The 13,372-nt window shown below is 38.3% G+C and overlaps 1 protein-coding gene across 2 annotated transcripts in view; it reads right to left on the bottom strand.

Moving 5' to 3' along the window:
• Positions 1–7,203: 7,203 nt before the first annotated feature.
• STXBP2 (syntaxin binding protein 2) overlaps positions 7,204–13,372 on the bottom strand; it is a 36,197-nt gene continuing 30,028 nt past the window's right edge. For both annotated transcript variants that reach the window (XM_087709742.1, XM_087709743.1), the window contains exons 14-19: positions 13,196–13,334; positions 12,351–12,457; positions 9,975–10,070; positions 9,432–9,517; positions 8,885–9,042; positions 7,204–8,797 (exon numbers count right to left, since the gene is read on the bottom strand). In XM_087709742.1, the coding sequence (XP_087565868.1) occupies positions 8,718–8,797; positions 8,885–9,042; positions 9,432–9,517; positions 9,975–10,070; positions 12,351–12,457; positions 13,196–13,334 (666 nt within the window). In that variant the 3' untranslated portion in view covers positions 7,204–8,717. The remainder of the gene's footprint in view (positions 8,798–8,884; positions 9,043–9,431; positions 9,518–9,974; positions 10,071–12,350; positions 12,458–13,195; positions 13,335–13,372) is intronic.

Raw genomic sequence — 13,372 nt, 5'->3', positions numbered from 1 at the left:
GATTTATGGCCGGCGGTTACCCTATTTCTTAAACGCTTTAAGGAATTCTTCAACATTCCCCCCTGACTCTTTCTAAGTGGGTTGTAAAACTAACCTACTACTAATTGGCCCTTCACAATCTGACACTTTTATTGCTTGGCTGTGTTGGTCTAAGATCAGATAAGATCGCACAGCTCCCAGCGTGTTTTTAGTTGCAAATACCTTAGAGCCTCTAACTGCGACACAACATGGCGTCGAATTATATTCCCAAGGGCTCGCTTCAAATTCTTTTTTCCGCATTTCGAAAGCTGTTTGATTCATATCAAAGATTTGAAAAAAAATTGGATTATTTGACATTAAAATATGGAGGAAAAGGTGAGAACGTTGAATGTTTGAATGTTCCTGAAATACAAATGAAAAATGTGAGAAATGACGTCTGGTCTATCTCGGAGGAAGAAAGGAATGCTATGCTGGAAAGGGGGGGAGCTATAAAGAAGATTCATTTTAAGAGACAGAGCGCAGGAGAAATGAAAATTCCACCCTTGAGAATTAAAGTCAATTTGAAAAGTTTAACAAGCCTGGGACAACATTATTATCTCATCAGAGACATCCTGAGCAAAAAGATGCGAAGATATCCCTGTTTGGACTTGCTTATAAAAACATTTGGTAAATCAATGAATGGCAATAGGACTGAGAAGGTTTTGTTATTGGAGAGACATAGGCTGATAGATGGAAGAATACAACTTAAAATTAGCTAAATCTAATTACTCTTATTTATAATAGATATAGCTGAATAATAATTGATATTGATAGTAATGTATATAATGTGGAGTTGATATGATAAATAATAATTGGATATGAGAAAGGAAGGTTGGAAATATATATAAAGGTTATTAATCACAATAATTATCACTACTAAAAAATAAAATAAAATATATACAGTTAAATGTTAATTAATATGGGGAAAATGTTATGATATATGATACAACTACATAAAGAAGGGAGAATGATAATAAATTATATTGCATGGAAGATGGAATTTTTGGTATTAAATATTATGGATGTTTAGCTAAAACAGGATATGAGGATTTGATGTCAATAGAGGATTTTACAAACAAGTAAATGAAATGTCAGCATGTGGTTATGGATTAACTCTTTGGCATAGTTAAGGTTGAAGGATGTTTAAATAACTGTAGTTAACTAGAAGTGGAGGTATAATGATGTCAAAATGGTAAACATTTGAGTTAAGATATTTGAATTAATATGAATTAATGGAAGAGATGCACCAAAACATGTTGTAACCAACTGATATACTTTTTTAAAAATAATATATACCTGTGTTTTTTTTTCTTTTTTCTTCCCTGCCTTGTCTTTTGTTCTTATCTTTTTTGTTTTGTTTTTTTTGTTTTTTTTTGTTTTTGTTTTTTGACTTTTTCTTTTCCCACCGGTGTGGGCATGTATTGTTTAAGAGTATTATTATTATCAATATTTTTAAATAATAATTACAGTCAAATGAAAATGGATATATGACGATGGTGATATGTATGAATATCTGAGTTAAAATACTTGAGTTAACATGAGTTATGTTTGTTGACTGTGGAGGAGATGTACCAAAGTTTATTTGTGACCGACTGATACACTTTCTATAACATGTAAAGAAAGATGTTGTACTTGTTTTAAATTGAAATTAAAAAAAATTAATTTAAAAAAAAAACAATGTCCTAGTGCTCATGATCTGCTTGCTTGTAATATTTCTTATATTTTATATAGGTTTGAATGATTTGTGTCCATAACCACTTTACAGAATGACAGAACAAAGGAAGGCATCTTCATAGAGAATTCAACATGGGAATCAGGTGGGTCCACAGATGCCTGATTGCTTATCCCATCCTTGTTGGCTTCCTTGGGAGAGGAACGGTGGCAACATTTCAACATTCTTCATGTTGGCATATGATGTTCTCAGGAAGTTGTCCTTCCTTCTCTTGGCACCAAGCAACACTTGGACTTCTTCACTGGTTCCTTACTAATAATGAAAACCTTGACTAAACAAACAGGCACGACTCCAGAACTGCTTACCTGCAAGGTCCATGCAGAAGGTTCCTTCACCTAGAAGCAATGCCCAGGCATAGGGAAGACTGCTTCAGAAGAGCAAAGCAAATGGACAGTCACTCTTAAAAGTGATTCTGAGGAAAATGAGGACTTCTTCTTCTTCTTGTCTTCGCATGGTTTAATTACAGGGGCTTTAGGGAAACTGCCACACTTGTAGGTGTTAATACTCCGTTCCATTTGGTGAATCAGTTTTATGGTAGCCCCTTTTGTAAGTTTTAAGTTAAGGTGGAAATTTTGAGGGCCAGGGAATGCTTCACAAACAGTTCGTGTATGTGTTAAACTTCTGAACAAACAGTGCTTTATGAACTGTGCAGCATTTCACCTTTTCCTATTGAATGTGAGATTTTAGTACTTCCACAGAGGCATCCCTCTCTATTCCAAGAACAGCAGAGTAGCCTAAAAGCTCTAGGGCTGAATGCTCTAATTCAGATAATTCCCAGCAATTCAACTCACACCTGCCACAAAGTATGTACAACTTTGAAGTGATGTGCAATGCCTCCGGTTACTTCCATTTAAAAAATGGCATCAGCAGGTGGCTATTTTACTGCAGTGCAACCCCAACATTTTGATTCATTTAACAATTTAATAAAATAAATAGCAGCAGGTTTGTTCTTAGTTGAAGTGGCCCCAAATAATGAGACCCATTCAATGTTCTTCAGACATCTGTCTTGAACCACATGGTGTCCAGGTAGGAAAATACACAGGATAGAACTATCCAATGGCTGGTTACCAGTCACAATTGTCACCTATTGCTCTGATATCTGAGGGAATAGGTATGCAGGGTTTGTGATTGGGAGGTTTGGTCACAACAGAGAGCAGGAGGCTGAACTACACAGCTCTATGGTCTGATGTTACAGAGTTGCTCTTATGATTAAAATATCCATTATTAGCAAGCAATGCTAAGATAGTTTTATCCAAAGTATTTTCGGTAAATGCCTAGAGGGGTAATGGCCATCCTTATTTCAAATGAATGTGTGTGTAGTCCTTAATTACATATGAAATGTTTATAGATTTTTTTCAAGATATCAGGAGTGGGAGCAGACATGCTCCTTGTTCCCTGTCTACTTCATTCCTTTGTATCGTGACCCGTCAAAACCGCGGAGGACAAAATCGCGCTCGACGAAAGCGCGCATTTGACGTCATCACAGCACGACGAAAAAAAATAAAAATTGAAATAAAATTAAAATTAAAGCAAGCCGATTCACATAAACATAAGGGTTAGGTTTAGGTTTAGGTTTAGGTTTAGGTTTAGAGCGTTAGTGTTACGTTTAGCGTTAGGTTAAGGGTTAGCGTTAGGTTTAGCGTTAGGTTAAGGGTTACGTTTAGGGTTAGATTTAGGGTTAAGGGTTAGGTTTGGGGGGGTTAGGGTAAGGTTTTCGCTTTATTTTTACATTTTTCGATCACAGCGCGATGTTTTCGTCGCACTGTGATGACGTCAAATGCACGCTTTCGTCGAGCGCGATTTTGTCCTTCGCGGTTTTGTGGTGGAACCCCTTTGTATTCTATGTAGATGCAGAAATCAGGTGTGCATCTTAGAAACAGGACCAACTTATGGAAATCCTATTTGCCAGGAAATGGTACTATCCAACTATTCTGGGCTGCAGCTTCTCATCTAGTTTGCTGCAATGTAATAAGAATATTTCAGTATGTTGCCCTCAAACTCTGAGAAATCCAGCTTCCATGGTTCCTATGAGTCTGGGGCATATGGGAACCGAAGTCCAAACCCAGCAGAGGACAATACATTGAAGAAGCAATGTCACTGATGAAACTGACTCGGTTACCTGCGCTATAGATCTGTCCTGCTGATAAACTCTCTTGCATTTATCTTTTCTGTAGGTACATACTTACTAAAATAGAGTTAGGTATGTTGAGATTATTTTATTATTTTTGTGTTTGGCATTCAGAAACTGCATGCTCTCAATGCAAAGGAAGGAATATCTCATTAATTCAGACACATAGGCCAAGTGTAGTACACTGAGTAAAATCCAGGAAGGAGATTAAAAACTAATTTCCTCCCATTTAATGCAGACTCAGCATGCAGTCCTTTTAAAATAGTTTAGTTCCCTTTCTGTAATAATAAAACAACTCTGAAAAATTCACACCTGAAGACTATAAAATAGTTTGATCCTAATTGTCAAAAAGCACTCTGCCTGTAAGTGCTGTGTTCAACTGACATTTTCTGGCCCCTTCTCGTTGCAGCCATTGCAATATTAATTTAAAAAGGGGTGATCAAACAAGGCTTGGATCACCTGCTATAACCCTACTTAAAGGTATTTAAAGAAGTGGCACACAGGAAGAGGTTTTCCCTCCCCATTACGCTGCTTCCTACGTTAAAAAAATATACGATAGAAGCATATTACTCATTGGATCTTAACTGTTCTCCGGCACCAGTTAGCAGGCTTATAATAGATTGGTTCAAGTGGGGTTGCTGGAGCTTGTCCAGTAATTAGGAAATGAGGTTTAAAAGCTCAATCCATCCCATAAACAGATTGGGATATGGGTTGCTTGCTAAATTTACCATCGCATTGGAGCTAATTGCATAACTCAAAAAGGTCTTCCAGCTACACTATGCTAGCATCTGTGGGAGGTTTCAAGAAGCATGGCAAAGGGCTGCAAAGCCTCACGACTACTACGAGACAGTGAAATTCACCTGTGTTTTCCTGCCAGTTTTGTCATTTGCAAGATAATTTATTTTAGAGATGTTTTCAAAGAAGAGTATTTCAGAAAAGGATTTGAGGAAAGTATTTTGTACTTATTTAGAGACAAAGTGGGGAAGAATATTGTGTCAATGATAGAATCTCTCCTCTCTGGTCTGGTCTCCCTTGGTTAACCATATAGGCTTCCCCCTACTGGACTTTTCCACAGTAATACTAAAATGACTAGCAAAGGGAGTTCAGCTCTTGAAAAGTTGTTTGACACTGTCTTTTCTTTGCAAAATGTCAAGAGAAATTGCCCACTACATTTGAAACTGTGTCCCTAGCTCTACTGAATGAGTTTTTCCCTCCAGTGAAGGATGAAATGATGGAAGGAAATGGAACCAAATTAAAATGGAAAAGCATTCTTCCAAAAATATACTGTGCGTGATTCATCTTTGAAACTCTTTTTTAATAAGTGACTCCCTTTTCCAGCAGAACAAAGTCTGGGGGGAATTGGACTACCACTGCCATCAGCCCAAACTATCCTCTTGATAATCAGGTTATGAAAATGGTTGTCTGTCCTGCCCTAGAGCAGAGTTCATCAAATTGCATCATGTGGAACCTAAATGGAGTTGGGTGAGAGACTAAGAACTAAAAGAGGGGAAAAGTTCACTTTTAAATGCAACCCTTTTTCAAAACTAGAACTTCTCCTCTTGGCTCAGGGGTTCTTAGAATTTTCTTTTAAACCGGTTCTGTGGATTGAAAAGTTTGAAAATCCCAGCTATAGACAGCATTCCTCTCCGGCATTGTGTATAATTTGTGGCTTATACAGGCAATCATGGAAACATTTACCTTCATCTACAAAAGATGCTGTAAACGCACAAACAAAAATCTATAAAATTGCTTAAAGGACTTAAATTAGATCACTGATAAACAAGTTTTTTCTTTGCTTTTCACAGTCATTTTCTTTTACCAAGCCAGAAGGGGAAAGTATACCTGGCTCTTGCACTGGGAGCTTTTGGCAGTGTAGCTACAGAAGTCATTCTAAAACCATCTTATACAACAGCTCCTTCTTTGCTGCTTTCCCAAGCAGAAAGGGATCTAGGTGGAGACTGTCAAAGAAGCATTTAGCACCAATTTGTACCTCTGTCTGTCTCTCTCTCTCACACACACACACATCCCACTCTTTCGACCCACTATCCAGCTAAAGACAGCTGCTTTACAGTAATTATCTAAATGGATAGTAATTGCAATTAATTCCCAAGCAGGAATCAGGACTTAAAGCTTTACACAGGGCAGATTGTGTGGGGGTGTCCAAAAAAAGATCTGCAACAGGACATCACATAAAAACGACTTATAGGATACTGAGATCTCAACCCCTTTCATCATACAAGAGTTTGCCAGATGGAAGTACATAAAAGTTGTATTATGTACTTCTGAATCTAAAAAAATGAAACCCAGCCACAACACATAGGAAAAATAGCAGAATCCAACTAGCATGAATGGGAAATTGATTCACATACTAAGTCAGACAGTCAATGAATCAGCCACATTGTAGCCCATCCCAGGTCATTAATATTGCCACATAATGATGGATGCGTTTGGAACATCTAGTATTCGTGCATATACACGTATGTATTAAAGATGACCGTGCATCAATTTTCAGGTGCAAACATTTATCACAATGTTATACTGGTGTAAAAGTACTGAAGCAGAATAGTGTGCCGTCATTTTAAAATACATTTGTGTGGTTATGCACTGTGTTACTCGCACCTTAGGTAGAACTGTCCCTTCTTGCAATAGTTGGATATGCTTCATACATTAAATATGAATCCATTCTAAAAACCTTTGCTTGTATTTGCATGGAGTTTCTTATAGAAACAATATTCTGCCTGAATTACTCAAGAGATGCATCACAGAATTTCAATAAGGGTTAGCTATAAGAATCACCCTGTTGTAGATGTAACTCAGAAGCTGGAACATTAACTGGTAAAAATTATTCTTTCCCTGTTATGATTGTGCTTTGGGCTTTAAGAATTAATACAATTCTTAATATGGGTTTACAGCTTGAGTTGAAGTCTACTTGGAAACAATCAAAGTAAAATAGAAGGGGAGATATGGGAATTAGCTAAAGGAATCAATACACATTGGAAAGAGAAATCTACAACTAATTTGCAGTGGTGGATTGTTGCTACGTGCTTGTAACCTTTAGAATTTTTTCAACAAAAGGGAAAAGAGAAAACTTGAGCTTTTACAATTACATATTATTTATCCTCTTATTATTATTATACTTGTCAGTTATGAGATTGTATTGATCCTTTAATACTTATATATACCTGTACTTTTGCTGATTAGTTTAGCATTAAAATATTAATGAAAAAGGACCTCTCTACCTGCAATTATCACAGGATGTAAAGCTATTCCATGTTTAGCACAAAATCAAAAGGCGTATCTATTTTCCTCTCATGGCACAGCAAAATTATCTTTCTCTATTTTTATTTGTCTCTGTCACAACCAATAGCTACATTTTAACTGGACAGTTCAGTGAATGCAGCTTAAACGTATACAACATCAGATAGAATAACATACTCCCTCTAAACATTAAGAAACAAATACACAAGAAAGCCTGAATAAATCTTGTGTCACAGAAAAAGCTAAACAGTTCAAATGTAGATTTAAAAAACAAAACCAAAGATGAAGCCTTGTTTATTTTCACAGGCCACTTATTCTGGCTCCAAGGTGATCATTTATGCCAGATAAGTCTCTGTAGGATGAGTGTCATTATGGTCTCCATCTCACCTTTTGGGAAGATGTCTGAGCTGGACCATCTGAAAATATCCCTAATATCTTTTACAGAAATGCATAATCTTTACACATTTATTGAAATTTACTAAACTTAAAATACTGTAACATCTTTTAATAATAAATACGTTAAATATCTGAAGGTATTCTGAAGACAATTTGGAGCTCTGGTTAAATGTTTAATTTCAATATTTTAAACTAAGGTCAGAAATACAAGCAAAGACACTTGTGGAGTGTAAAGCAGTAGCCTACATGTCACTGCATCATGGTGAAGTCTTGCTGCAACATTTTTGACCGGCTACTGTTTCCATGCTGTTATCAGGAAGCCCCTTGTAGTATGTTGTGGAACAAGGCCAAAATAAAGACACTCATAAATAGTGTCTTCAACTGGCACAGTAACTTTCCAAGATAAAGGCTGACATACCCAATTCTTTATATGGGAAGCAAAAATTATTTTCTTGTCTATCACAGCTTGAATTCTCCTCTACAGAAGAGAGAATGCCAACAATCTTGAATTTCATATTTATTTTAAAGACTGAGATTCCTCGGCTGAGCTGTGCAATCTTTATAACGAAGACAGCACATGACCTCTTCAGCAAAATCACCTTTCCCACTTTTTAAAAGCAGCAATCAATCATCCTTTCAAGCTAAGTGTTAAAGCCAAGCTTCTAAATGTGGGAATCCAGAAATGAGAGTTTGTTCCAGAATATTTTCATAAAGGAGGAACAAGCAATCACTTTTGTTGATCGATTTCCTTTGCTGGGGGAAAAAAGAAAGAAACAGGCTCTGATGAAAGCCATCAAATTTGTGTAGGTCAAGTCAAAAGAATTGATTTCTTGGCAAGTCATCATGTAAGGGAACAAATAACTTCTAGGCAAGAGTAGGAGAGACTTATTCATGAACTACATAGCCCTTCCTTCTTCCCTTATTTGTGGGAGGGCAGAAAAATAAAGGGTGTCCAGAAACCACAACATAATAAGAGATGAAGATAGATCCTTATCGTCATTCTAGGCCCCGAGTGAGGTCCTTCCAGTGTCAATTCAATCATGATAGCTGGCTAAAGGTTGGATCAAGATAGGGCCAGCCTCAGAAGAGTTCAGACAAAGGCACTGATGAGGAAGAAGCCATCTTGCTGAAGAAAAAGGTAGCTAATAGAACAGCTGCCAGCAAGTCTCTTAGGGGCTAGAAGTTTTAAGTCTTCAGCGGTGTCTGCTCAGTCAGGTTGCGTACATCTTCCAGGAACTGCTTGGGGGTCAGGATGTGGGATGACCCTGTTGGGAAGAGGAGGATTACCACAGGAACCCATAAAAAACAAGGCACATGTGAAGAATCAGCCTATCCATTGGCTGTCTACTTACCAATCAGCACTTCCCATTTTCCATCAGTAGCCTCCGTGACTTCATAGGCACAACGCATCTCTGACATGGTAACACCGCCAAGCACATACAGGATAAGACGGGGTCCTGTCCTGTACTCAGTTGCTGTCTTGGTCTTGTGCCAATGTCCAAAACGGGCACTGTGAGACAAAAATGGATATGGGCAGAGGGACCATCTGCAAAAAGACTGTCAACCTAGCAATCTGGGAAAAACAGCCTTTCCTTGCATTTGGGAACAAGCAACACCAAAACAGGCCCAAGAGATGAAGGATCCCCACCCTCCCAAATGTACATAGAAAGAATCAGCTCTATCATATACTCTTCAGCCGTTCAAGGAATTGCACCTACAATTCTTTCAAACAGGCGCGTACGTGATGTGAGCGTGTTCTTCAACACAGCTTAAGTGGAAAAGCAAACATCTTTACCTAAGAGGTGAGTACATTTTCTCCTTATCATTTACATTTAGATCTGGTCTCTGTGTTAAAAATGGTGCCGCCTTATGCTTTCTTCTATTTGGAGCATGACTTACCTCACGGCAGTTTGGGAACAGGGACCAGGGGCCGGGCAGGACACATAAGGCCAGACCTTCTTATCCAGCTTGTCTTCAATGGCATCCTGTGTCAAGATGAGCAAAAGTAAAAAGACGGGTTCCCTTTTTTTCCTGGTTTGATAAAATCTGGGATTGTGTAAAAGACTACAAAAGCCGTATGGCTGATCCTGGCTGCTCAGTTTGCATGCCCGGGCACAGCCATTTTCCCCCTGGGGGTGTTCTATTCTCAAACATTTCATCCTAATCACAACTACTATCTAAGCAAGAAGTCAAAGTTGTGCAGTTTGGCTGCACAATAGATCTGGATTACAGAACAACATAGTAATAAGGACTTCAAGATTTATCTTTTGTTTATTTTCTATGGCAAGAGCTTAATATTTTTTCTTGTGCAATCCAGGTCACAAAGATACACAGGGTAGATGGATTCTCAACTGGATTTGCCTCAGGACTGAAGCTGAATCCATCTTCAAGTACACAACCAACACTCAAGGCAGCCAGCTCCCTCTCCCTCCTTCTAAGTACCTCCATGACATCCTTAAGAATAGGAATCCACCGGGAGAGTTGGTAAGTAGGCTCTAACCGCACTTTCCTCACAGGCTTCAGGTTTCCAGCAGTGTCCTGAGAGTAGAAAAGCCCATTAAAAGAATAAAAAGATGAGGAGAGAAGCCAGAAGCATCACAGAGAGACCGGCTGGGAAAAAAGCATGCTCTGCTGAGCCTTGTGGAAATCCAGCTGGACAAACCACCGTTGGGAGGTCTTCGGACTGAAAACCTGTCCTGGAGGGACAGGGGAGAAGAAGGGATGGCTCTGATGTCCTATCCTTCCTTGTCTTGGGAAGTTGGAGACAAAACCCTTCAAACCGGCAGCAGGGGCAGCGGCCATAACTGAATGACTGCTATAAAGCTGGGGCACCTGGACTAAGTTATTGGGCAAGAGTGGTGTCTGGAACGAGTGTTGGAACCGGGCGAGTGATTGACCAACTCACAGAAAAAAGGAAAAAGCTGATTTTAATCTTAAAAAGGATCCCAAAGCAAAATTATTGGCTAACTAAATGTCTTTCGTGGAACGTTACTAAAAAAAGGTGGCAGAGGAGGCTAAGCATCAAAGCCTCAGAGGATTGTGTCTTCCGCAATGTGGAAGTGAAGGAAAAATTAACAACTAAAAGGAAGAGCCCTGGGGGAAGTCTCTTTTCTCCTTATCTGATTCTAGTCTCTCTGGATTAAAATTGTTTTTGATGGCTATTGACAACTAGCTGTGGAATTGTATTGCTGTTTGGAGAGAGCCATTTACCTGTGAGCAGAAAAGACTACGCTGGCTAGTGAAGAAAAATAATAATAATAACACAGGGAAATCCTTTTCCTCCTTATTTTCACTTTATTTTTTTGTGGATTTAAAATACTTTGAAAGAAATGGGGGGGGGGGGAGTGAGAGCCATAGTGTGACTCAGGAAGAGGCTTTGAGGCCATGGGAGTTGCCTTTTCAACATTGTTTTGACTGCAACTATCTACAGCTGTGTAAAACATGGACTAGACTGGATTAATTTTAAAATTGAGCAACAGAATTTGGAAGACCCTAAATTTGCAACTAAATGTGATATAACCCCCAAATTTAAAAATCTGTTAAAATAGTTAAACTTGCAAAATGGAGATTTGAATGTATGATGAATTATTTGTGAGGTTGAAAAGCACAGATGAAACGTTAATTGGTAAAGGAAAGCTAGGAACTGAAAGGGGATATACAGAACAAGAAAAAGGAGAAGAGGGGGTAAAAGTGGACACAAATAAGATACAGGAAGATAAGGTGGAAAAAGAAGAATTGAAAATAAAATGCAGATAGAAGATTTCACTGGGATTTTTAGTCACAAAGGAAAAGTAGATGAAGGGGGAGATCGCCCAAAAAAGAAACCACAAAATAGTAAGGAGGAGAACAGGGAAAATCTTGGGGGAAATTACTAGAATAATAAAAGTAAATACGCTGAAGAAAAGATACAATTACCACAAAAATAGGGGAAAGAAAAAGAAGAAATTAGGGGAGAAGAAAAAATAAAATAAAATTGGGATTTTAGAGAGCCCAAGAGAAAATGGTTAAAAAAGGAAGAAAGGGGAAAAGAGTTATATTAGTAGGCTAAAGAAAATAGTAGTAAGATTGTTATTGTTACGTAACTAAAAAATAAAGAAATGATAGTATATAGGTAATGGTAGGAAAAAATTGAAAGAAATGCTGTCTATATTAGAGGATGTATGCTGTATATAGCAAAATATACCAATGAAGAAAATAAGAAATGAAAATTTGCTGGGGCAATTGAAGATATTGTTTATGCATTAAGAAAAAAATAACTATAAATATGAAAAATAATGGAAGAGAATAATTTGACTGAAAGTGAAAATAAAACTATTATACTATAACGTAAAAAGGGCTATGTAATTGAAAGGATGTAAAACAAAAGACCCAGACAACTCTTCTTTTCTATAATATGTATAATTTGTATTAAAAAATAAAAAACCTTGAATGAAAAAAAATATAAAAAAATGAAAAGAGCAGGAACCGGGCCTGCTGGAAGAAGGGCAGGAGGGGATGGACAAGATGGTTCAGGAAAGTTCAGTGTTTAGAGGAAGATGGAGTGACTTACCTAAATGGCTCCAGCAGGACAGGCTGAGGGACAGGCAAGTGAGGAAAAGAGCAGAGAGAAGAATGAGTAGAGAGAAACATACAACATTGGCAGACTAAATAGAGAGGTTTTCTCATCTTCATCAATAGGATAGCCAGAGATTACCCTTGTCCTTGAATTGTCAGGGCCATCATTCAGACTGCACTAGTAAGTGGTAACTATGCACAAACTGCACACGTACAAGCTACCTGCCCAACAAATGTCACTAAGCAGGTGTGCATATGAAATACCTCCGGCATGATGGCGGCTCCCAGACAGTGCATATTGTAGAGGGTGTCTCTCTCCTGTTGGATGTTGGCATGTTGGATGAGCTTTGTGAGGTTCTCCTCGTTAATGCCTAAGTGAAAGGAATGAAAGTTGAGTCATTCAAAGTATAACCTTTGCCTTTTATTGTATTATCCCCTGCTGTTGCCACATCAATCACCCACACTTTATTTTTCTCAACCGCTGCTAAATCTGGTGTGTTATGCTCCAAGGCTTTATCAGTTTGTATTTCAACTTGCTCTATGCAACTAATTTTTTCAACTCAATGTTCCCACCAATTATTACAGGTGCTCTAGTGAATCTTTTTGTGAATCTATTTCTTCTGCTTCTTAGCAGAATCTGCATTTTTCGGTTGTAAGTCATCACACTGGAACTCCTAGGCTCCTGGTTTCTAGGCTAGCAGTTCTCTCCATTTCTGCTGCTATTTCAGTTTTCTTCACCCAGGAGTGGAAGTGGATAAGCACTAACCATGAGTCTGATTGTGCTACTATGGATTTTTATGCTTTTTAAAAAATATGTTGTGTAGAAACAAAAATTTAAAACGAAAGCAAGGACCTTCTTTTCTGTAGTGGTTCAGAGGATTATAAAATGACAGTTGAGACAACCACCTGAGACATATGAGTTTGATGTAGTTAGTCATAGAAGGGGCTTAACGCCTCCTAGGAGACAGATGTAACACCTAGCAGTGCTGTGTAAATATGGCATCTGGGTATGGACAAGAAGCATCCTGAAATTTCTCTTCCTTTTGGTCCTTACAGGGGACCTTTCCCTAACCTAGGCATTTGAGAGAGAAGTTATCCAGCAACGGTACCATTCTGGAGAAGTATGCAAAGCAGGATAATGCGAATTTTATCAAATGCCTCCACACTGGTATCAAGGACAATTGGCACGATACTCTTCATAGGGTTCTTGATTTTCTCCCCTTCAGCATCTGCCCCTGTGGCCAGGTCCTGTGAGGAGGGAGAAAAGATGCCCATCAGAATCGATC

Source organism: Thamnophis sirtalis, unplaced genomic scaffold, assembly GCF_051295495.1.
Source record: "Thamnophis sirtalis isolate CommonGarterSnake01/CBP01778 unplaced genomic scaffold, rThaSir2_p1.2 scaffold_3, whole genome shotgun sequence".
NCBI lineage: Eukaryota > Metazoa > Chordata > Lepidosauria > Squamata > Natricidae > Thamnophis > Thamnophis sirtalis.
Note: the sequence above shows the minus strand (reverse complement) of the source record. Positions and strands in the feature narration are given on the sequence as shown.